This window comes from Myotis brandtii, unplaced genomic scaffold (assembly GCF_000412655.1).
Source record: "Myotis brandtii unplaced genomic scaffold, ASM41265v1 scaffold125, whole genome shotgun sequence".
Taxonomy (NCBI): Eukaryota; Metazoa; Chordata; class Mammalia; order Chiroptera; family Vespertilionidae; genus Myotis; species Myotis brandtii.
The window spans coordinates 12,416,418-12,440,094 of NW_005354385.1; the positions used below are offsets into that span (position 1 = coordinate 12,416,418).

At 40.3% G+C, this 23,677-nt stretch overlaps 1 protein-coding gene and 1 long non-coding RNA gene across 3 annotated transcripts in view; one reads left to right on the forward strand and one right to left on the reverse strand.

Annotated features, from left to right (window-relative positions):
* The first annotated feature begins 4,266 nt into the window (after positions 1-4,266).
* Positions 4,267-9,102, forward strand: LOC106724928. Its single transcript, XR_001360755.1, has 3 exons — positions 4,267-4,350; positions 6,909-7,365; positions 7,645-9,102. It is a non-coding gene; the product is annotated as an uncharacterized LOC106724928 (long non-coding RNA).
* Positions 9,103-14,907: 5,805 nt separating this feature from the next.
* Positions 14,908-23,677, reverse strand: part of PLA2R1 (phospholipase A2 receptor 1, 180kDa) — a 108,957-nt gene continuing 100,187 nt past the window's right edge. For both annotated transcript variants that reach the window (XM_005859355.2, XM_014534112.1), the window contains 6 exons: positions 22,670-22,838; positions 20,756-20,896; positions 19,536-19,652; positions 18,142-18,318; positions 17,348-17,380; positions 14,908-17,220 (listed from right to left, as the gene is read on the reverse strand). In XM_005859355.2, coding sequence (XP_005859417.1) covers positions 17,006-17,220; positions 17,348-17,380; positions 18,142-18,318; positions 19,536-19,652; positions 20,756-20,896; positions 22,670-22,838 — 852 coding nt within the window. In that variant the 3' untranslated portion in view covers positions 14,908-17,005. The remainder of the gene's footprint in view (positions 17,221-17,347; positions 17,381-18,141; positions 18,319-19,535; positions 19,653-20,755; positions 20,897-22,669; positions 22,839-23,677) is intronic.

Below are 23,677 nucleotides of genomic sequence, written 5' to 3' on the forward strand. Positions count from 1 at the left end.
TGGGAAGACAAGCAGAACCTTCCGGTGGGTGAAGGGTGTACCTCCCCTCTTCCTCCCTCTCCTCCCCTCTGGCTGCCAGCCTGCTGACTCCCTGCGCCCTGTCAATCAGAAACTCCTGTCCAGGATGGTTAGGAATTATTTCTGCAGGTGGAAGTTGCACTAAGTCTCCTTGCCCAAGCAAGGGCGAGGTGTCAGCTCACTGAGCATGCCCTGCAGACAGCACGGCAGTGGCGGCATCCTTACCAAACTTCTGTGGCCTGTGTGAGCTTGTCCTGGCTCACAGCTGCCAGCGCATTTGGTTCCTTCTTGTTTTCTGAGCCTAGTTTTCCTCTTCTCGCTCACTGTGACAGAGCCCCCACTTCCTTTTCTGCTTAGGTGAGCCCGAGTTGCGTTCTGTGGTTTGCTCCCAAGATCCCTGGCCATTACATTTTCTTTTCTTCCTCCTTCCATCCCCTAAGTGAAGTTATTACTCAAGGCTCTTTCCTTGCTCTCTTTTTTCACCATCCACACTTTTTCCTCTGGTATCATGTTTCCCAGGTAGCAGTTATCACCTTTATGCAGATTTCTCCCAAAGCTTTTTCTAGAGTTTACCTCTCTCCTGAGCTCTAATCTAATCTCACATTTCCAAATGCACACACCTGCATGTTCTTCTGATGCATCAAAATCAACAAGACTAATACCCAAACTCAGCAACTTTACTGCTCCTTCAATTTATCTTTCTTGCTGAACACCCAGACTTTGGATTTTTCTGTTGATGCCATCTCTCACATCCCCAAACAGTACCAAGTTCTTTTTATTTCTTCAGAACCTTCCTTTCCTTCATACTGTCATTACCGTGTTGTTGCCTGAACAATTGTCATAGGCTCCCTACTGAGCTTGTACCTCTAGTTATCCCCTTGAATCAACTGGACACATATGGTCAGACTAAATTTCCTAAAGCACAGTTCTGGTCATATCACCCTGTTCCCTGCCCCTTCAAATACCTTCAGTTTCTCCTGCTAAAGTGAAAAGTCTACAGCCTGACTCTTAAATCATCCATAATCTTATCCTTATTTATTTTATACTAGAGGCCTGGTGTACAAAATTTGTGCACTGGAGGGGGGGGGTCCTTCAGCCCAGCCTGTGCCCTCTCACAGTCCAGGACCCCTCGGGGGATGTAGCAGTGTGCCAAGCAGCAGGTGGCCAGGGAGGAGCCTAAACCAGGGCCAGGCGCCACACCACTTTCGCTCATCTCGGCCCACTGCACCTGCTGCAGGTAGTGCTGCCTTGGAGTTGGGAGAGGCTCCCGCTGCTACAGCTGCGCTCACCAGCCATGAGCCTGGCTTCTGGCTGAGCAGTGCTCCCCCTGTGGGGGCGCAATGACCACCTGGGGGCAGCTCTTGCATTGAGAGTCTGCCCCCTGGTGATCAGTGCGCATCATAGTGACCGGTTGTTCCACTGTAAAGGTTGCTTAGGCTATTATATATATAGATGTGGGATATCTTAACACTTTATGATGTGATCATGTTTCATACTGTCCCACACTCATGCCTTTACTTAGGGTGTTTTTCTGGTGTATCTTTCTCTGTAGCTCAACCCAAGTGTCAACTTAAGTGCCAAATCAAATGCCATCTCCTGTATGAGGTCCTCCTCCTGCTCCCCTCTTAAAGTGCTTCTCAACTTTTAATATGTATATAAGTCACCTGGGCATCTTGTTAGAATGCAAATTCTGGTTTGGTAGGAGTCATTTAAAGTCTGGGATTCTATGTTTCCAAGTTCTTTGTTGATTCTGAAGGTCCCTGGGCCACACTTGGAGTAGTAAGGGCCTAGAGAGAAGCATGTCCTTTCACTAAACCACAGGGCAAGATTCCAGGGCAAGAATTGTATATTATTCATTTACAATAGTCTACAATCTTTAAAGTACCTATTTTATCTCCTCAAAATAGGGTTGGGCGGGGCTCGTTGCTATTTTGGCTAAATGCAGTGACTTAATCAATTTATTTTAATGAAAATGAATATGCTTCTGGTATCACCTTCTTTTCTTTTCCATACCCTGGTTACTCTCTCTTTTTAGTTTAATTGGTTTTCATATGGATAAATATGTGGGAAGAAGGGGGTTGGCTATAGGTTAGGATGGCCAACATGTTTAAGGTAATGCTAATTTTGTGAAGATAATAGCTATTATTGTTATAGCTAGGGTTCTCAAATGGAGAAAACAGAATCCACTCTGGCTCAAGCAGAAAAGTCATTTATGAAAGTAAATCAGGCAGCACATAGAACTGTCGAGAAAGTCAGAGACTACACAGCAAATACAATGCATAGGACTCCATGCCACACCCTTTGGGAGTTGTCTCAAAGCTCACCTTGTACTTGAAGTCCTGGGACTTCAGCCAGTACTGCTTCTGAAAGCTGTATGTGTCTACCACCACCCTGGCCACAATTGGTTCTGGTTTCATTTTTCATGTGTGTGTTAGTTTCCAGTGTGTAACAATCCATTCCTTGCTTCTTCCAGCTTCTGATGGCTCTGGCATTACTTGGCTTGTGGCTGCATAACTCCAGTCTTTAAGGCCAGCATCTTCAGATCCCTTTCTGCCCTACCCTCACATTGCCTTTTCCTTGCATGTATCAAATCTCCCTCTGCCCACTGCCTATAAGGCAGCGCTTCTCAACCTGTGGGTCGCGACCCCTTTGGGGGTCGAACGACCCTTTCACAGGGGTCGCCTAAGACCATCGGAAAACACATATATAATTACATATTGTTTTTGTGATTAATCACTAGGCTTTAATTATGTTCAATTTGTAACAATGAAAATACATCCTGCATATCAGATATTTACATTACGATTCATAACAGTAGCAATTACAGTTATGAAGTAGCAACAAAAATAATTTTATGGTTGGGGGTCACCACAACATGAGGAACTTTATTAAAGGGTCACGGCATTGAGAACCTCTGTTATAAGGATACATGTGATGTCCTATAGGGCCCACCTGGACAATGCAGGTTCATCTCCCTGGCTCAACAGCCTTAATTTAATTACACCTGCCATGTCTTTACCAAATAAGGTAACAACCACAGGTTCTAAGCATTAGGGCCTGATAACTTTGGGGGTGTTATTTAGTCTACTGCAATGGTGTCTGCTTCTGAATTAAGGTCTCACTTTGTACTTCTTACTGGTGGAGCTAGACCACATGCCTGCTCCTGAGCTGCAGAGGAAGCTGGACAGTGAGCTTGTTCAGAGATGATAGATGGCCAAGTGTCACATGTCAACTAAAATAGTCTCTGAAGCTTCATAAAAAGGAACTTGGTGCTGGAATCTTTAAACTGAGAGAAACTACTTATGGCTGAATGTTTTAGACCAGTGGTCGGTCGGCAAACTCATTAGTCAACAGAGCCAAATATCAACAGTACAATGATTGAAATTTCTTTTGAGAGCCAAATTTTTTAAACTTAAACTATATAGGTAGGTACATTGTTATTAACTTAATTAGGGTACTCCTAAGGCTTAGGAAGAGCCACACTCAAGGGGCCAAAGAGCCGCATGTGGCTCACGAGCCGCAGTTTGCCGACCACGGTTTTAGACACAAAATTTCAAGCCATGCAATTCTTGACAAGGAAAAACATTAATCTAGAAAACTATTTTCTTTGACATGAGAGGGCCGGGGTGGCAAAAACAAAACCATCAGGTATGGCTTTGGGGCTGTGTTCCTCTTTTTTTTTTTTTTTTAAGAGCATGTGGAGTGGCCCAGCGGGCATGACTCAGGGGTTGAGCATTGACCTATGAACCAGGAGGTCCCTGGGTTCAATTCCCAGTCAGGGCACATGCCAGTGTTGCGGGCTCAATCCCCAGTGTGGGGCATGCAGGAGGCAGCCGATCAATGATTCTCTCTCATCATTGATGTTTCTATCTCTCTCTCCCTCTCCCTTCCTCTCTGAAATCAATAAGAATATATTTAAAATGTTTTTTTTAAAAAAATAGCACATGTAGTGTATTTCAGGAAAGTTTCCCCTGTTCTCCAGATTCCCCAGTGGGCCTTCATGAAATCATCCTCTAGGCCCTTAGAGTCTAGGGGGCCTCCCTTTGGCTCTGAGAAGCTCAGTTCTTGCCCATTTCACACACACCACCTCCCCCCCTTTTTTCCCAGAGACTTTGAGAAGAGCTTACACAACCAATCTATGCCCTGTGTTTCACATAATATTTTAAAGCAACTGACTTTCCTGTTTCTGTAGCTAAACTCAATCAGCAAGGCCTCTTCCTCTTCCTGTGTTCCTCTTTTGGTCACTGGAAAACTTTGCACCAGGACCCTAGTGCAGACAATTTAATTAGGTCCTATATTTCATTTAGAAAGACTTTTGGTTATAACATCATGGTAAGTACCATTTTTTTTCTTTTCTTTATTGATTAAGGTATTACATATGTGTCCTATCACCCCACTGCCCCCCCACACCTCCACTCATGCCCTCACCCCCCTGTTGTCTGTGTCCTTGGTTAGGCTTATATGCATGCATACAAGTCCTTTGGTTGCTCTCTCCCCCTTACCCCAACCCTCCCCTACCTTCCCTCTGAGTTTTGATGGTCTGATCGATGCTTCTCTGTCTTTGGATCTGTTTTTGTTCACCAGTTTAGTATCATTTCTTATCAGGTCTGATGTATGTTACTCTTGTGGTGCCCTGCACTGTCCAATACACTTATGGCAATAAGGACTTAGGCAATAAGATATGGACATCTTCTCTTCTCTTTCTTCAATTCCCTGATATGTGATTTTCAAACAAATCAAAAGGTCTTTCTTGAAACCACCCCCCTCCGCTTTTCCTCAATGCATATGTGTGCCTCCATGTCAGCAGTTAATTTTCCCAGTTTCTCTCATGTGTGATACTTGCTAGAAATAATTTTCCTAATCAGTTTGTTAAAAAACAACAACAAACTATCTGCTAGGATCTGCCATGTCTTAAGAGGGTTATCGTGATGGTAGGTATCTTACAGGTTGCTCAATGTCCAAATTGCTGTGGCAGGAACAATAATTCTACATTTTGAGAAGAACCGTGCAAACATATTGAGACTAGCATTTATAGCAACTACATAGATGCCAGCGTAAATACATCTTGGGCTCTTTTGTGTAAATAATCTTCTGAGAACATTGTTTTTTGTTGTTGACACATCGCTGCAGGTTTATAAGATACACTTAAAATTCAGTTTGCTCCCTTGAGTGTTTTTTGTGTGAATTTGGCAGCATAGTAAAACTTTTCTTTTTGAAGGCCCAGAATCAAAGTGATAAAAAAAAAAGTTGTGGATTAAAAATGATTTTTTCTTTAACCTTGGAAGCTTCCTATTTCTCTGTTGAGATATATTTTTTTTTCCAGGAAGGAACTGTAGTATAATGATCTGATTGACAATGATCCCAGCTTCCCCAAACACTAGCTGAAAAGTTGGGGGCAAATTCCTGACCCTTTCTGACACTCGGTTTCTCATTATAGGATGAGAATAATAACCGTGTCACCTTCTTACTTCCCAGCACCAGTTACTTTTTCCTTTCTTAGATATGACTGGCATTTTAAGAAAAATGTATTTTAGTGCTTGTCTCTCCCTTGGGTTATAGAGTTCTTTTGTGTATGTCGAATGTTCTCAAACTGTCCATCTCTCTCTTCTCCCTAACCCCCCTGATTCGATGTGACCTTTTTGGTGGTGGTGGTGGGGTGATGGGGAGGAAGGATGAAGGAGAATTGTAGAGGTTTTGGAAGCTTCACTCTATGAATTAATACTTCTGCTTCAGCATAATGTTGGTATTTGATCAAACATAAAAAGCTTCAAGCTTTTAGTGTCCTGCTGACACCAGTATCAACAAAGCATTGAAGCGGAAGCTTCCTGGCGGCTGATTAGAGGGAGGTTTTACTTCACTAGCTTTAAGACTAAGTATACCTTTTAGTAGATCTTTCTCAAGGATAAGCTGCATCATACATTATAAATCAAATTCGAGAGCTTTAATAAAGGACCCCTGATAATTTGGTAATGTATTATCACCATGTTTTGGAAAGGCAATAAATGACTGCATTTTATAGTGTAATTTAAAATAATAATATGGATTACGGTTGTGTTCAGTCATGAAAGAATAATTTAACAGTGTGGGCTTATAATAATCTTCTTTCCCTCGACAGTGTCCACTCTTATTTTAGCCCAAGAAGGGCTTACTTGGGAATGGTTTACTATGCTGGCTTTTAGAGTCTAGTAGGGCTGAACATGTGTTTCTCTGGAATTTTATGTTGTTGTTTTGGAAAAGCTTCACACAAAAATGAAATTGAAAGCTGGAGAATAAAGACTGCTGAGGCCTGGCCAGTGTGGCTCAGTGTTGACCTATGAACCAGGAGGTCATGGTTCATTTTCTGGTCAGGGCACATGCCCGGGTTGAGGGCTCAATCCTTGGTGGAAGGCATGCAGGAAGCAGCCGATCATTGATTCTCTCTCATCATTGGTGTTTCTATCTCTCCCTGTCCTTCCTCTCTGAAATCAATTTAAAAAAATAAAAAAAGACTGCTGAGGAGTGAGCCATTTCGATATCAAAAGCATGGCCCATGTTTGGGAGCCTGCTGTATCGGCAGAGGCCTCCAGGAAATGGGTGGCTCCTGAGAAGTGGTAATTGAAGAGACTTTAATGGAGAAACTGTTGATAAAGGTGTGGAAATGTTAAGGGGAGCAACGAGGGATGGTGAGGCACCCAGGAACTCATGCAGCAGCATCCGTCACCACCTCAGGCCTGAAGAGCCAAGCAGGTTTGCTGCTCCCAGATATGGAAAACGCTGAGCTATGGGACAGGGGCAGGTGACAGGGGCTGTGGCTTCAGTGGGAGAAAGTGGGTCATAATTACCTCACAACAAGGCAAGGAGGAAGCCGAGGAGATTAAAATCCCCAACCATTCTTTTTTTCTCCTTTTGAGTCTCTTTCCGGAGTCTCCCATTGGGCTGGACCCAACCGAAGCTGGAGAGCAAGGATGTCCAAGTGATAGAGTCTGAGGCACCGAGCAGGGTGCAGACAGCTGGAGCGTGGGTTTGGAGGAATATCCAGCACACATCCAAGCCTGGAAGTGAGGAATGATTAACAAAACAGACACTACCTGACACATATGTGACCGAGAATCTAAACTCAATGATTTTCTATTTCCCACTTTTCTGCTCTCCAGCCTTTACCAAGAGACCGCCCCCCCACCCCCTGAGTTATGTGACTTTGCAGAGCTGTTTGTTTTATATCTTTTATTATGTTGGAATGCAACTCGCTGGATTTTAAGAAGAATGCATCGGTCTCCAGGAACACAAAACAAACAGAAACAGCCCAGTTCCTGCCACTGTCCAGGAATTATCTTGCCATTCACAAGCTCCATCAAAAACAGCCTAACGGTAATTTTGCTTTTGCTTGTCAGGTATCCTGTATAGCTCTCCTGGGGTTCTAGCCTCCCCCTCCTGCACCTCCTTCCTTCAGCTCCCCACTTTCTCCTTGGGGCTCCTGGCCTGTTTCACACATCTGTTTGGATTCCAAAACAGAATTGCAGCTATGTCACACCTTCCTAGGTGTCTGAGTGAGCTGAGAAGCCTAGTTGCCCTCTGATTTTATGTCCTCTTTCATTGTCCCTGCTCTACCATGCCCCCCACTCCTCTGAGCCTCCACCTTTCTTACAGGTCGCTGGGGCCAGCTGCACCACAGGTACCACCGACTACTGATGAGAGCTCGGACCCGGGCATCGCAAAATTAGGTTCTGATTCCAACTTTGCCACAAATTAGCCATGTATCATTGGTCAAATCAAAGAATATTTCCTAGATTAACTTTGGTCATCTGGAAAATAGGGTGCATGAAATCCATCTGTGATCCCTCAAATACTGCCTTGACATAAACAGAGTAAGAGTGGTAGAGGAGGTCTAGTTGTCTTCACAGGAAATGGAGGCTAAGGGGACATGGGTTGGACCTTGAAGATCCCAATTGTGTCCCAGGACCTGGTTCTCGGTTTTTTAAGCCACAGAAACTCACTCTTGTTTGGGACCAGGGGATGCCATGCCTTGACTCATCTTAACTAAACACCCACGAAAGCTGAGGTAGAGAGTGTAATGCCCGTTTATGGTTGCTCTGTCATCTGAGTAGGCACTGCGCACTTGTCCTTCAGTCACTGCACCAGGTTCCTTGGGTCTAGAGCCCTTTCCAATGAGATCACCCCCACCTGGACACCTTCTACACAGTGTTCTGGAGTCCCTACTGCCCCACCCAAATCACACAGGAGACTGAGGTAGCAGTCACAATGCCAGTGTATTGCTTTACAATTAGAAATTGAAGAGCACTTACGCAATCAGCACCTTCTCTCCAGCTGCATGGGAAATTTAACTGCAATCACAAGCCATTTCCTTTATTGTATGCAGTCCCTCTCTAGGGGCCTAATGTACTCAAAGGCTGGAGACGAGACATTCCCTTGACACTAGGCAGACCTACACTGAGAACCCAAATCCTAACTAGAGGCTTTTAGTGAGTGTAGAAATGGAACAAAGGAAGTTCTGCTTGATCGCGCAAGGAAAGATGGCCTGGTAATGCATCCATCGCACCCACAGATGTCCTTGGAACCCTAGAATCCTGCGGCCATGCTTCTAGAAACTTTGCCATTGGAAGTGGAAATATCGTCTGCCCAATATCTAAGTCCCCTTCCCTCCAAAATTACTGAGGATGTCTGTCTGAGCCCGTTTCTACTGGGGACAGATTCCCCTCCCCAACCCCTTTTTCCTCAACATCTTGCTTTCTTTTCTCAGACATGTTTAACCAAGCTACAATCTCCTGGAGAGCTATTTTCTCTGTCGCAGATGACTTGCTTATTTATGCTCAGATCCAATCTGTGTGGATTTCAGAGTTAAGTTCTGAGGGAGAGTCCCACTTCAAATTTGGAGTAAGCCTTAAACACCAACAGCTGAATTAAAATTTCGTTGCTCTGCTGCTCAGCCAAGCCCTCTGTGAAATATGCTGTTAAAGGGCTGCTGCTCCTTCACGTCCCTCTTATGATGAATGCGAGTTGATTGTGTTGGTCCCCAAATCCATTTATGTCAATTGTACTGGGTATTGTAATTTTATCATTTAAGTTATATTAAAAATATGAGTATGAAAAAAACTGTGAGTGTGAAAAGAGAATTCTTAATGAAAACTAAGCTAAATGCTTTGCAAAGAATTGATAAAGGTACATAGCTAAAAATTCTATTGTTGAACAAGACAATTATAAATATTGGGGAAAATATAAAAATTTAGGGCTTTGCCGCCAAATTGGTCCACAGCTACCTTTAAATTTTCACTCCTCTAAAGACACTGAAACTGGAGATTGTGAACAAAATCTTAGGGGCATGCTTTATGCTTGAGACCAACAGAAAGCAATGGTAAATGAATGGCAATGTCCATACACCAAATAATTGTGGATAAATATATATTTATGTGTTCTAATAGCAAATGAAATGTTTAACCTAAGTATGCATCTATCAGTTTTTATGATTTCTTACTTCAACTGATAATTTTGATTCCCTGACTAGAGGCCAGGACTGAGTAAGTGAGATAAATGGGCTTCAAGTGCAGAATAAGGAAGGATTGTAACAATATACAATGTGATAATGGCTACCATCCATGGAGCTACATTTTTAAAACAAACACAGTTTATTATTTAAATGTAAGGTTAAATTTACTTAACATGCAAATACAGATGATCTTCTAAAGCAGCGGTTCTCAACCTGTGGGTCGAGACCCCTTTGGCGGTCAAACGACCCTTTCGCAGGAGTCGCTTAAGACCATCCTGCATAACAGATATTTACATTACGATTCATAACAGTAGCAACATTACAGTTATGAAGTAGCAACGAAAATAATTTTATGGTTGGGTCACAACATGAGGAACTGTATTTAAAGGGCCAGAAGGTTGAGAACCACTGTTACAGAAACAAGAACTTCTTCACTAGTCTTCCCTGGGGGTGTGTAAATTGCCATGTTAACTGCAGGGAGTTACTGTAGGGAGTACCAGCATCACCAAGCTCTTCCATCTGTCCTTGTTGCCAGGAGGCGCTGCTTCCGACGGATGCGCCCCCTGCTGGCAGTGTGCAGAGAGACTTTTTCTTTTGCATCTTTAGGTGTCATCTTGGAGTAAAAGGGAGTAAAACAAGTTCTTGTCTGACCAGAGGATCCCTTGCTTGAGGAATACACAGGCGGATATCCAGCCTGAGCAAACATTGCATTAATTCAGGCATGCTCAGTCTTGAGCAGGGTCCTCGTTAGTCTCCACAGAACCACATTTTGAATGAGGAACTTCAGAGTCCTTGGTGACACACTGAGGTAAACACTTCCTGTTAAGTACCCACCTCTCCCTATTCTTTTCGGTGTTTTCCCTCGCTCTCCTTGTGGTTCTGGGTCTCCCCTTCACCCCAGAGTCTGTAGGAACAAGAGACAGGCTGATTCCTACATATTTGAGTTGGGTTTCCAGCTCCTACCAAATTCTACTGTCTAAAAAGGTAAAGAGAAAAGTTTAAATAACCTCCTGGGGACATGACCTCCTAAGCTGAGGCTGAAGAAGCTCAGGTTAATTCACAAACCACCACATAGAAATAAAGTCACAATTTCAGAGTTGGGGGAGGGGCAAGAGAAAATATTAATACAGTCTTTTAATAATTTGCCATATTAAATTCAAAATATATTTATGTGAAAAAAATACCCTGGAAAATGTGCAATGCTTGAATTTAATGTAAATGAGAGACTTAATGAGAGAAATGAAAAGAGCATGTTATATTAGTTTTAAAAATCAATTTCCATTATTAAATAGAAGCACAGGAAACAAACTGAAAATAGCATAGATCAGGATGTCTTTTTTCTTTTTTTTTGCAAAGATATAATGGTATTGCTACTCATAATTACAAGAAATGGGTGACAATATTTTAAATGAGTTAACTTTGGCCCATCATGCTCACTTCATGGTGTGAAGAAAACAGCACTTGAATTATTTCCCCCTTAATTTGTTCTAAATTACAGCAAAGTGCTCTGCAAGAAGCAAGTGCTTGTGTTAATTAACTCTGAGTAAAGAAGGTCACTGGTATACATGGGACTCATTTTGTGGTTTTTTTGATTGGAGGTACCAAAACAATTTGAATTTTATCTTAATTTATTTTAAAATAGAAAAAAACACACACATAACTCCTTAACATTCAGATGTTTTACTTTCTTCTTCACATTAGTCTTTTATATCTGTTCCAATCTCCCCACAGAATTTTCTCCTAATGCAATATATTTTTACTCTTGAAAATATTTTATTCATCACCTTGTCATATTTGCCTGCAGTAAATATATATATTATTTTAAAATTATTTTAAAATTTCTCCTGTGAATATAGGTTGTGTTATACATTTTTTTCCATATTGAGTTATTTCAGTTATTATCAGTACACAATTGATCAGAACAACATAAATATATTACAACAGTTAATAAATAGTATATGTCAAACTAAAATGCTATAGGTAATGCATGTCTTAATGAAAATGATGTATCATAGACAAGTTAATATTAATTTACAATTGTTAGAATAAGTCAGGATTCAGCAGGGATTATCCCCCCCCACCCCCTTTTTTTCTGGTAGAAACTCAGGTTGAAATTGCTGGTGCTCTCCATAGTCAGTTACCCTCCTCTTCTGAGTACACTGGGAAACCTTTCAGACTTCCTTAAGGTTGGACCATGTGACTAGTTCTGGCCAATGGTCTATGAGTGGAAGTGCCATGTATTGAGTTAGGACCCTGGAACTAAAGAGTTCTCTACTCCCTTTTCCTGCAATAGCATCACTGGATAACATGCAGCACATATCTATGAGTTACTGCCTGTAAGTGAACTGTCCTGGAGAGCCAATGGAACCATAGCAGGCTTTGCATGACCAAAAAGTTAACTTCTGAGTTTCATTTCTAACCACTGCTATTTTAGAGGGTTTGTTTGCTTCCACAACATACCCTACCTATCCCGACTAATATAGAAAATTTGTTCATGTAAATAAAAAGATGGGAATGAAAGGAGGTTTTTTATAGCTATACTAGAGGCTCAGTGCACAAAATTCGTGCACGGGTAGGGTTCCTAGGTCTGGCAGGCAATCAGGGCCAATTGGGGCCTTCCTTCCCCCAGCTGCCAGCCGCTGGCCGCTGGCGGCTGGCCAGAGCCTTCATTCTGCACCACCCCCTGGTGGCCAGCACATGTCATAGTGGGTGGTCGAACTCCTGGTCAGTCGAACTGCTGAGGGGACAATTTGCATATTAGCCTTTTATTATATAAGATAACTCCATTATTTGAATTATTTTCTCATATGTGCCAAAAATCACAGTGATTATACAATAAAAATTATTTTCATCATCTATCAACTGACAATTTGATTATGTTCTTCTTGAATTTTGCTTAAAGTAAAGAACTGGAAACACTCAATTTGCAAAAGAATTTGCTACCCAGTCATTAGAATGATTAACTGTCAATTTTCTAGAAGTGAAATTAAAAGGCTTTACTAAGACTTTTCAAATGACTATTAATTATGACTGCTATTCTTTCATTTATAGACACTTTATTTTACCTGCTTATACAAGGTAAGGTTGGGAAAAATGAAATGTTAATTTCATTATACTTCAATAAATTCTTTTTATTAAAATGTCTTTATTTTAATAAGTACTTTATTCAGAACACTAGAGTTGCAAATTTAGTTTATTCAACTAATGAAAAATATTCATCATAAAAACTTAATTGGTAAGGCCAGGTTTCATTGTCAAAACCGTGAGCCAAATAATACAATGTTCAGAAAAAGTCTGATTTTATTTTTCAACTCAAGTATGTTCTTACTCACCCTTTGAAATCTAAGATAGATAAATCTAAGAGCTCTGCCATGAGCTTTTTACCAGGATAAAGTTAAGACATCAGATTCTTATCAATATCTACACTCTCCTTGCTTTCTCCAGATTTTCTTTCCAAGGGATGGATGAAATAAAGTCTTAAACAAAGTGGTTATCATCTCTGATGTTCCACTATTCAATGCATATTAACTTAGAATATCCCAACATGGAATTGCTAACTCCACACTTCACCCTTAACAGAAAAATGTATGGATACAGGGAAAGACAAGAGGCCGTGCACTGGGTTCATAAATCCTTTATTAGAAGATGCTGCACTGACATCTTTACTTTGAACATTTTTCTTTGGTGCCAGGGAGGCTTCCCCAAATTAAAGGAGCACAGTAAGATTTGGAGTAAAAGCCATGTCATTTTTTTAAGGTAAAGACAGGCATTTGTGTAAAGACATAGGAAATAAGAATCAGTATGACACCATCTCAGGGTGTTCCTAAGCAAACCAATCCTAAGAAAGACTGTATGAAGGTTAAAGATTCTGGAAACTGCCCTAACCGGTTTTGCTCAGTGGATAGAGCGTCGGCCTGCGGACTGAAGGGTCCCAGGTTCGATTCCAGTCAAGGGCATGTACCTTGGTTTCGGGCACATCCCCAGTGGGGGGTGTGCAGGAGGCAGCTGATCGATGTTTCTCTCTCATTGATGTTTCTAACTCTCTATCCCTCTCCCTTCCTCTCTGTAAAAAAATCAATAAAATATATTTTTTAAAAAAGATTCTGGAAACTAAGCTCCCTAAGGATAACCATGCCCCTCTGTCCCTCGGAAATCTTTACGCACCTTCGGGAAATATGTCCTCAGTTTGAAGACTTAGCTACATGATTAATCAAACACGTATCCAAGTTAACGTCTTCAGAGGCAGGAGACCCACTGGAAGACTCCAAGGCTTTAGGAGATGGAGGCCTGACTGTAGGGAAAAACTGGGACCTGCCAATAACTGAATAAAACCAAGTCCCCCTACAAGCTCACTTCGGTGTGGAGGAGGAATGAACCTTTGCTTGTGAGACCACTAAAATTTTGGGATTGTTTGCTACAGCATGTAGCCTCCCCTCACTAACAGAGTAGCAGATGGTGCTGGACAGGGTCTCACTACTGCAGGGATGAAGTGGCCTTGGAGCCAAGAATTGCAATGTCCAGGGAGGGAATTGAATGGGAGTCACAACCAATTCTCCCGGGATTAGGTGGTGCCAGAGAGAGGCGGGATGGGGCCAAATCAAAGAGAATAGACTACAGGTTGCACCAACTATAGCAGTGGTTCTCAACCTTCCTAATGCCACGACCCTTTAATACAGTTCCTCATGTTGTGGTGACCCCCAACCATAAAATTATTCTCATTGCTACTTCATAACTGTAATTTTGCTACTGTTATGAATCGTAATGTAAATATCTGATATGCAGGATGTATTTTCATTGTTACAAATTGAACATAATTAAAGCATAGTGATTAATCACAAAAACAATATGTAATTATATATGTGTTTTCCAATGGTCTTAGGCGACCCCTGTGAAAGGGTCGTTCGACCCCCAAAGGGGTCGCGACCCACAGGTTGAGAACCGCTGAACTATAGACTTCATAGCAGATTCCAGCAGAATTCCCAAGAGTGGGACCAAACAACTTCCTTCAGTGGACACCAGGTAACACACATCCACAGTCAGTTATCACCTTCTCCCTCCAGCACCGCAAGGGCACACCGAGTTCTCATATATCCATCCATCGTTCCGAGGAGGGAAAGGAAACTCCAAAAGACTGAACCTTTATCTAAAGACACCGTCTAATCCATGCTTGATAGGGAGGGGACCTTTCAGTAGAAGAAACATTTAAACTGCAAGAAGACTGCTGGGATGGGAAGAGCCATTGGACTTAACAAGAAAAATCCAAGGTTTTCCATTACCTAGAGTCATAGAAAATAACTGATTTTTTTTAAAGAGGGGGCACATTAATTATGCATAAATGTGTTTGTAACCCTGCTACTATTTTCTTTTCAGGCTATAGCTGTGAAATCAAGTTCAGATTAAAAAATAGATATGGAAAAATGTTTATTAAAGTGCACATATATGAATAAAACAGACTACTTCGATACTTTCTATTTTTGAAATTGCAGGATTCAGTATCAAATACAGAGCATTGACAAGCAGTATAGTTTCTTTCTTCAGAACCACTTTACGAATGACATACTTGGTCAGCTTGTTATGTGTGACTATTCCACTTCAACATAGCTTGACTGGAAGGATAATTGATTAGCATTTTTTTTTTACCAAGTCCATTGAAAAGACCAGAACAGAACTTTAATTTCACTTGATAGATTGTTAAATTGGGCTTTTTTTAAAAAAAATCTTTAAATTCTTTATTAGTGTTAAATTGGGCTTTTATACCATCTGGCTAGTTCAAGCCAATCATTCTTTTGAGTCATAAATATAAAACTGTCACATAATATAATATCTTTAAAAAAATGAAGTCTTAAAACTTACAAAACTTATGGAAGCTGATTGTTCCAGTGTGTAAACTACACACAACAGTAGCAAAAAACTGCTTTGGGAAGCTGTATTTACTGTTTCAAGCTATGGGGACTTCATTCTGAAGGCATGCTCTTCAGATTGTATTTCTAATGATGATGGTTTGCCACTTGGAAATGTATTCATACCTTCTCCCGGAGCTCCACCTTGTGACTAGTGGCCACCAGCTTTGAGGCAGTTGGTTGTAATAACTAAAATGCACACTCTAGGGAGACCCTGATAACCCCCAGTTTTTCTCTATCATGGGACCTTACTGAATATTCATAACCACCTGATATTTTCTGCTCCTGCATTTCTTTACTGGTTTACTGTCCACTTTACTTCATTAGAAAAGAAGTGCCCTGAAAACAGAGATCTCATGGACATGCTTACCCCAGTACCTCCAGTTTCTTGGTTCTTAATAGGAATTCAATAAACATTTATGGAATGAGTAAACCCCTAAATATTGATGGTGAAGTCATGTTTCTTTATAAGAAATTAATGAAGGAAGATAAAGATCAGTGATTTTAAATTTATGGACAGTAGCATGCTTTTAATCATTATTTACCAACTGCACTTACTAGTCCAACACAATGGAGATGGTTCCCCAGAACCACAGTTTACCAAACAGAACACTCCAAATAAACTCACTCAAACAGCAAAGGGGTCTAGATTACTGCTGGAGAATAATTTACCTAGTACTGCTCAACATATTCTTGAGCCTGGTTCTAATGGGACTATAATTCAGATCTTCAATTTTTCCCCTTTAAATTCAAGTTACATTTTATATTTTTTGCTTGTTAGGGGTGTTAAATATTATTTTATACCTTTAGTTTTTAATAGAATCCATGAGTTTTAACAGATTTAGGATCTCAATAAATTCCTTTTAAGCTTGTCTCTAAGATATTTTTAACTATCAAACTTAGTCATCGTTTAATAATGGAATATTTTGGGCCACATTGTGTGGTTGTTTATGAAAGCACGCTGCTAACCAAGATTTTACTATTTAAAGAAAAGTAAATTTTCTTCTCCTTTGGTTTGAGAAGTCAGAAGTAATAAAAATGAGTCACCCTAAGTATTAGTTTAGAGCCCAGAACCTGTGACTTTTAAGCTTAGAAATCAGTATTTTCCAAACCCTGCTGTTAAAACTGATTGGATTAAAAAGATTGCATTAAAAACAAAGAAGAAACCCCTCAGAAGGTTTTTCCTTTTCCTATCACATATAAGTTTATGGTTTTACATTTTGTCTTACTTCCTCTCTTTTCATGGAATGAAAGTGGGTAAATGTCTAAATAGCTGAGCTTTAAAATTCCCCCAAAAATATTTGGTAGAAACAGTAATGCAAAAACTGTAATTAACATTGGTTTGAGAGTTTTTGAGAGGGAGTTTCTTTTAATAGTTCTTGTTTTCAGAATAATAACCATTGTGTAATTTCCGCTTTGGAAGAATAGGTCACAGTTGCGGGAAATGAATAAATCAACACCCTTCTAATTTGGTTATCATTCACTTTAAGATTATCACTTTTAGCGACACAATTCACAGTATAATGGCATCTGGTCTGTAAAGAAAAATACAGACAGGCTCTCCTGGAAGTCTTCTTTACTCGTCCTCATGACTGTGGCTTCCTCACTATTGGTCATTCTTCTCAAGATCCGAAATGAGAATATTTTCTTCCAAATGTACTGCACTGAAGTTGGTTGTGGGATAGTAAGGGTTCTGAAACTCCACAAGTCTCCTGAAGGCACCACTCCTGTGCTTGTTTATGCAGAAGGCAAGTGTGGAAATGGCCAGAATTGCTATCAGTGTCAGCGCTACTGCCAATGGTACGATGCTGTGACTTGGTCCTGAAAGAAGATGAAAAAAAGAGAAAACTTCAATGGCAATGAAGTACAATAGACACCCTCACATAGTTACTTTCTATTTTATTACTTCTAAGAAAAATCAAAATGTTCTCTACTGCTCCAAACATACCTTTTCCTGGATGTTCCTTTGCCACGCGAATATCTAAAAATAAATATAAAAGAAAATGAGATGAAGTTTTTCTTTTAAGTCAGTAAAATGATGTCATTATTTGTAGCAGAGCTCAGCAAACTATGGCCCATGGGTTAAATCTGGGCTTCTGTTTTTATAAGTAACTAGAGGCCTGGTGCACAAAATTCGTGCAGGGGAGGGGTGTTCAGCTCGGCCCGACCCTCTCACAATGTGGGACCCCTTGGGGCAGTCAGACATCCCTCTCGCAATCCGGGACCACTGGCTCCTAACTGCTGGCCTGCCTGCCTGGCTGATCGCCCCTAACTGCCTCTGCCTCAGCCCCGCCACCGTGGCTTTGTCCGGAAGGTCTGTTTGGCTGTCCAGTCTAATTAGCATATTACACTTTTATTAGTATAGATGTTTCATTGGAAGTCAGCCACATTTCATTTCCGCACTGTGTGTGGCTGTTTTCATGCTACAGTGGCAGCAGGACCGAGACCATATGGCCCCCAGAGCCTGAAATAGTTCTATCTAGCCCTTTACAGGAAAAGTTTGCTGACCCCTGATTTACAGTAATCATTGTTAGTGCTTACAAACACATACACTGCCTTTTCTAAGCCAAAGAATTCCCATTCAGTCTCAGCACTGTGCATTTTGTTTGCAATAAAAATGTGAGTAAACTATATCTGTACCCCCTGAATACTTGGATTTTAAAAGCTTTAGATGTTAAATAGGTGGGTCAATATTACATAGGGTGGAATCAAAATGAAGAATCACCCTCTGACTTTACCCACCTGCCTCCAGTTTACATATAAATCCTTTTTTTTCTTGACACGGGGATAACTGCCACACTCCTTCGGGGATCCTCAGGGCAACACACAGAGGAGGTTTGATGTGGTCCATCTCTGGCTTCCGAATGCCCCAGTTTGATTGGTCTGTGGGAGTTCCATCAAACCACTTCATGGTTTGATCTGTGGAAAAATTGCCGATTTTAAAATGACCATTCGTTATCTAACCTACAAAGACTGGAATAAACCATAAAAAGCAGCCCCTAAATTTAATGAGATTCTCTCCTTATCTGGCGCTTTTAACTCAGTAAATACAGTTATGAACTCAACATCACAAGGTAGGTATTAGTTAAGTTGCCTTGTGAACAACTCTCGATTCATTTTAATTTAGTTCCAATTTAGTTCACCGAGGATTTCCATGTTTGCTAATGTAAGTTTGGATTTTGAAGTATTTCTTATCATTATAAGCAACTTAGAGAAATCATTTAATAAACTAAACTAATAACATAGAAAAAATCCTTTGAAGTTCTAACATCTATGGCATTACAAAATGGCTCACTTTCTAAAAGAATTTTACAGTGAGTTTCTTTAGCAAGCCAGTGGTATACCAAAGGGTGGGGCCATGGGAGAGTCCATCCATGTGTAGGAAATGAAGGGGTGCATTGTCCAAAAAGGTTTTAAAATCAACAATAAAACTAACTAAAAGTCAGGCAGCTTTTTATCACCATGTGCTAGAAATTCTAAATAATGTCAGTGATTGAAATAATACTGCTTGCCAGGGTAGACCCACCCTCTACTTTGGTACACCACTTGTTTTATAGGATTGAAGCTGTCCATACCACTTAAAATAATTGTATTCATATGTGATTTCAATAACCATCATTTAAATAAAGGAAAGAACACTATGCTCTCATTTGAGTATAAACTTTGGTTGGTACGGGCAGCAAATAATTCTAATAGAATAATTCATCACTGAAACATTAAACAAATCTAATACTATTTATTTTTCAATGCTTTTATTACTTCTAAAATTATTAAATCATTAGACAAAAACTAGATTGCTTACTAAATGTTACCATCGCACTCTTGTGCTTTTTAACACCCAGGAACCTGGGGTATTTTCAAATGAATATGGTTTTGGTGTCTATGACTCAGTCTGTGAACATAAAGTTCCAGTCAAGCATCTTCATGCAGATAAACTTGTTTGTTTTCATTTGGGGTTATTTCACAGGAAAGGGTCAGCAATGTTTTTTTTGGAAGAAATGGCTTTAACACGTGTGCTGTTTTTCACAGCCAATCTATCCAAGGAGAGTTTTCTGGTTTGTAGAGGCCATTTTCACCAGCCTTGACCACCATGTGCTTATTTTTGCTCTCTCCTCTTCTCTACACCAATTACTTACTGTCATCGTCAAACTGAGCATTCAACCAAACCATCTGGACAGAAGAAACAAAAACAGAGAGCTCTTCTAGGAGAAATGAACTTTCAGCCTCATCCTTGATTGTTAAAAGATTAGATCCTGTAAAAGACAAACAGCAAATGAACAAGTACTTGTGTTCACATGTAAATACAATTTTTAAAATGTCTCCCATACCATAATTTGTAAAGCTCAGGCTTTGAAAAGTGAAAATTTCCAGTGTATGTAAGTGATTTTTGGTGAAAAATGTTAAAGCAAAACCATATTTATTAAGAGATACAAGCTTTAATCTCAGAAGTAAAAGCATAGAATACTAATTTTAGGGAACATAAAAAAAATCTGTAATTCAAAAGCATTCACATAGTTACTTTCTATTTTATTACTTCTAAGAAAAATCAAAATGTTCTCTACTATTCCAAACATACCTTTTCCTAGATGTTTCTTTACCAAAAGAAGATTTTTTGGGGGGGTGGGGGCAGGGAGAGTACAGTATTCTGAGACATCATCTTAAATTTTAAAGTTTTATACTGGACATTTAATCCTATATAATAAAAGCCTAATATGCTAACTGTCCGGTCTACTGGTCAGCTGTTCAACCAATCAAAGCATAATATGCTAATGATATGCTCAGGCTGCTCAACCACTCGCTATGACATGCACTGACCACCAGGGGGCAGACACTCAATGCAGGAGCTGGCCCCTGGTGGTCAGTGTGCTCCCACAGCGGGAGTGCCGCTCAGCCAGAAGCTGGGCTCATGGCTGGTGAGTGCAGCGGCAATGGTGGGAGCCTCTCCCACCTCCGCTGCAGGCAGGCAGTAAGGAGGGAGGGGTCCCGGACTGTGAGAGAGTGCAGGCTGGACTGAGGGACCACATCCATGCACAAATTCGTGCACCGGGCCTCTAGTTTCATACATTAGCCATCCTCCAAATAAATGTAATACTATTTATTTTTTCAGTGTTTTTATTGCTGCTAAAATCACTAAATCATCAGACAAAAAATTAGATTGTTTACTAAAATATCATGAAGGAACACATTGACATAGTCCATGGACACAGACAATAGTGTGGTGAGGGCCTTGGGTGGAGCGGGAGCCGGGTGGAGGGGGTAAAAGGGGGAAACAGGGGGACATATGTAATACTCCCAAAAATAAAATTTAAAAAAGAAGGAACACATTGAAAGTATGTTACCATCACAAAAGAATTACCTTCCTTTTTGCAAAATTCATGAGCAGCTTCAAAACTCATACTGTCTAGGACTGTAGAAAAACTGTAGCAATTACTTTTGAATTTTATCCAGGGAATAGATGTTTCAGAGCATAGCTCTGGGTCTCCAAATGGTCTTGTTTCTATAAACAAAAATCAGTTATGATTTCAGTGTGGTGACTGAGTTGAGATGAATATTGCATTACATTCTATGAAAGACCAAGATAAATATATGTAATGAGATTTTCATGGTAATAGTTGGAAGAGTGGTTTAATATACATGATTACAAAACTAGGTCTGGTTTATAGCATTTCTTGCAGAAATAACCTTTACCTACACATGACAGGGTATAGAGGCTTAGTCTGGGTGCTGCCTGGGTGAGATGGCTGACTTTCATGTTTACCATTAGTATCACATTGAGGGATATGATTCTTAGAAATACTGGCAGCTGAATGAAGCTGGCAAAAGGCAATTCCAAAGGCAATGTACAAAATTTATTACATGCAGTGTTGCATATTATAGATTTAGCAAATTCTTACCTGCTAATCAACCTATTAGAGAAAATAATGCATTCAATAGTGTATCATATAACATCACATCACATCACATAACACAGGGAAATTTGGGGTGGACTTTGCTTCAGAGGGCAAGCACAAGAGTCAGACACATCACGCTGAGATCCTAGGTAGGTGGCTGTGGGCCTGATATGTAACCTCCCTATACTTTGGTTTCTTTATCTACACAAGAGATCTAACAACATCTTACAGCTTGAGAAGTTTAAGTGAGATAGTGCCCGATGCTTCTAAAGCACTCAATAAACGCAGTGTTGTTGAAAGGGAAGGCTAACTCTTATGGTGTTTTAGAAGCAGGATTGGCTTTTCCAAAGTATATGACTTTCAGCCTGAATTATTTTGATCTGAAGTTACATAATGTGCATGCTATTTGACTTATCATATCCAGAATGTAAAAAGTAAGTGCACTTTTACTAAATGAGAGATTTAAAAAGAGACCAACTAGTGTTAAGGGCTCTACATACACCGCAGCAATCAAAGGAATGAGGATCTGGTTTGATGAGATAAACATCACACCAGAAAGCAAGGAAACTTGTCTGCTACTACTGGGGCTGTTGATGGACATCTGTGAGATCTTCAAGAAGCTATTTAATGTTCTGAATTTGTTACATCTTTAAAATAAAGTTCACTTGGCCTAGCCAGGTGAACTTTAAGTATAATGAGATGTTATTATCATCTTAACATTTATATATATATATATATATATGTGTGTGTGTGTGTGTGTGTGTGTGTGTGTGTGTGTGTGTGTGTGTGTGTGTGTGTGTGTGTGATATAGACATAAATATCATTGCTATTATTACCACAATAACTCTAGAATCCTATTCGTTGTTGACATACACATAAATCCCCAATCTGGCATTCAAGGTCGTCGATTCTCCTAACCCACATTTCTAACTGATTTTATACCTCTCCCTTAACCATAATTTGTGATGTAGGAAAATCTCAATATCAGCTTTGCCTTATACATGCTCAGTCCTTTCTTCCTTCCATGTCTTTGCCCAACCTTTTCTGCTCAAAATGTCCCATCATTGCCTCATTTATATCCCACCCATTCTTCAAGGGAAATCTCCACAGTTAAGTCCTTCAAGAAGTCTTTCTACATTTTCCAAGTGGATATGATGTGTTCTTTTTCTTGCTAACCCCCACAACACTTGCTACCTCTCATATGGTTTGGTAGCCCTGCCTTGTATAACAGTTATTTGTCTGTACATCACCTACCAGGCCAAAGGCTTCTGGAGGCAGACACTCCTTACTACTCTTCCTCCTAGCTCCTGCTTAGCACACTCCTGGCATGCAGGAGGTGCACAGTACATATGTTTTTAGTTGAATAGAATTGAACCTACCAGTAGGTACATGACAAATGGCTCCTTGCAGAAATGTCTCACAGGCTGTGATACTCCAGAACCCATTGGTGTCAGCAAAACCACAGTCACCCAGGAAGGATGGCTCATCCTCTTTCCAAAAAGTGAAGGAGGATTTGGCGCCATCTAACCAGTCAAAACTGAGACCATCCTGTGGAGGGAAACGGAACCATCATTTCCTTGCCAAGACCGCTGTTTGGGCATCACCCAATGCTGTTTGGGCAACCCATCACTCCACACACAGATTTGTATTTCCACATCTTAGATTTCTATTTCAGGGGGTCTAGGACAGCTTGTGAATATGGCCTGACAAAAAAGAACATCTGCCTGAAGAGATGTCTTCTTTAGTTTTGGGGCATCCTTGGCTCCCTGCCACTATAATTTCCCAGCAAGCAATCAGAGTGAAGTTGGATCAATACCTTGTTCTTTACACCAAAATAAATTTCAGATTGAGCAAAGATTCAAACATAAAATTGAACATATAGAAGTGCTAAAGAAAACTTGGCTACATATTTTATACTCTTAGTGTGGGAAAAATCTCTCCAAGTCTGATAGAAAATCCAGAGGCCATAAAGCAAAAATCGACTACATAAGTTAAAACATTCTGCAATACGAAAACACAGTCAACAACCATAAACACCATCCTTTTACCTATCTCACTGGCAAGGATTAAAATTTTGACATACCCAGTGTTGGCAAAGATGTGAATAAATTAGATGTTATCATACACTAATGTTGGCATGTAAATTGCAGGTACTACTTGTTACAATTCAAAGTGTACTGAGCAACTTCACTTCTGGGAACTCATCCTACCTGCACAGGATATTTGTTGTGCATTGTTTGTTATTGTGAAAACTGGGATGAACCCAGCTATCCATTCAGAGGAGAATTGTTTAATAAAGTGTGATATATCCTTACATGTGTTAGATTTTTATGTACTGACATTGAAAGCTGTACAAGGTATATTAAATAAAAAAGCAAGTTTAAAGA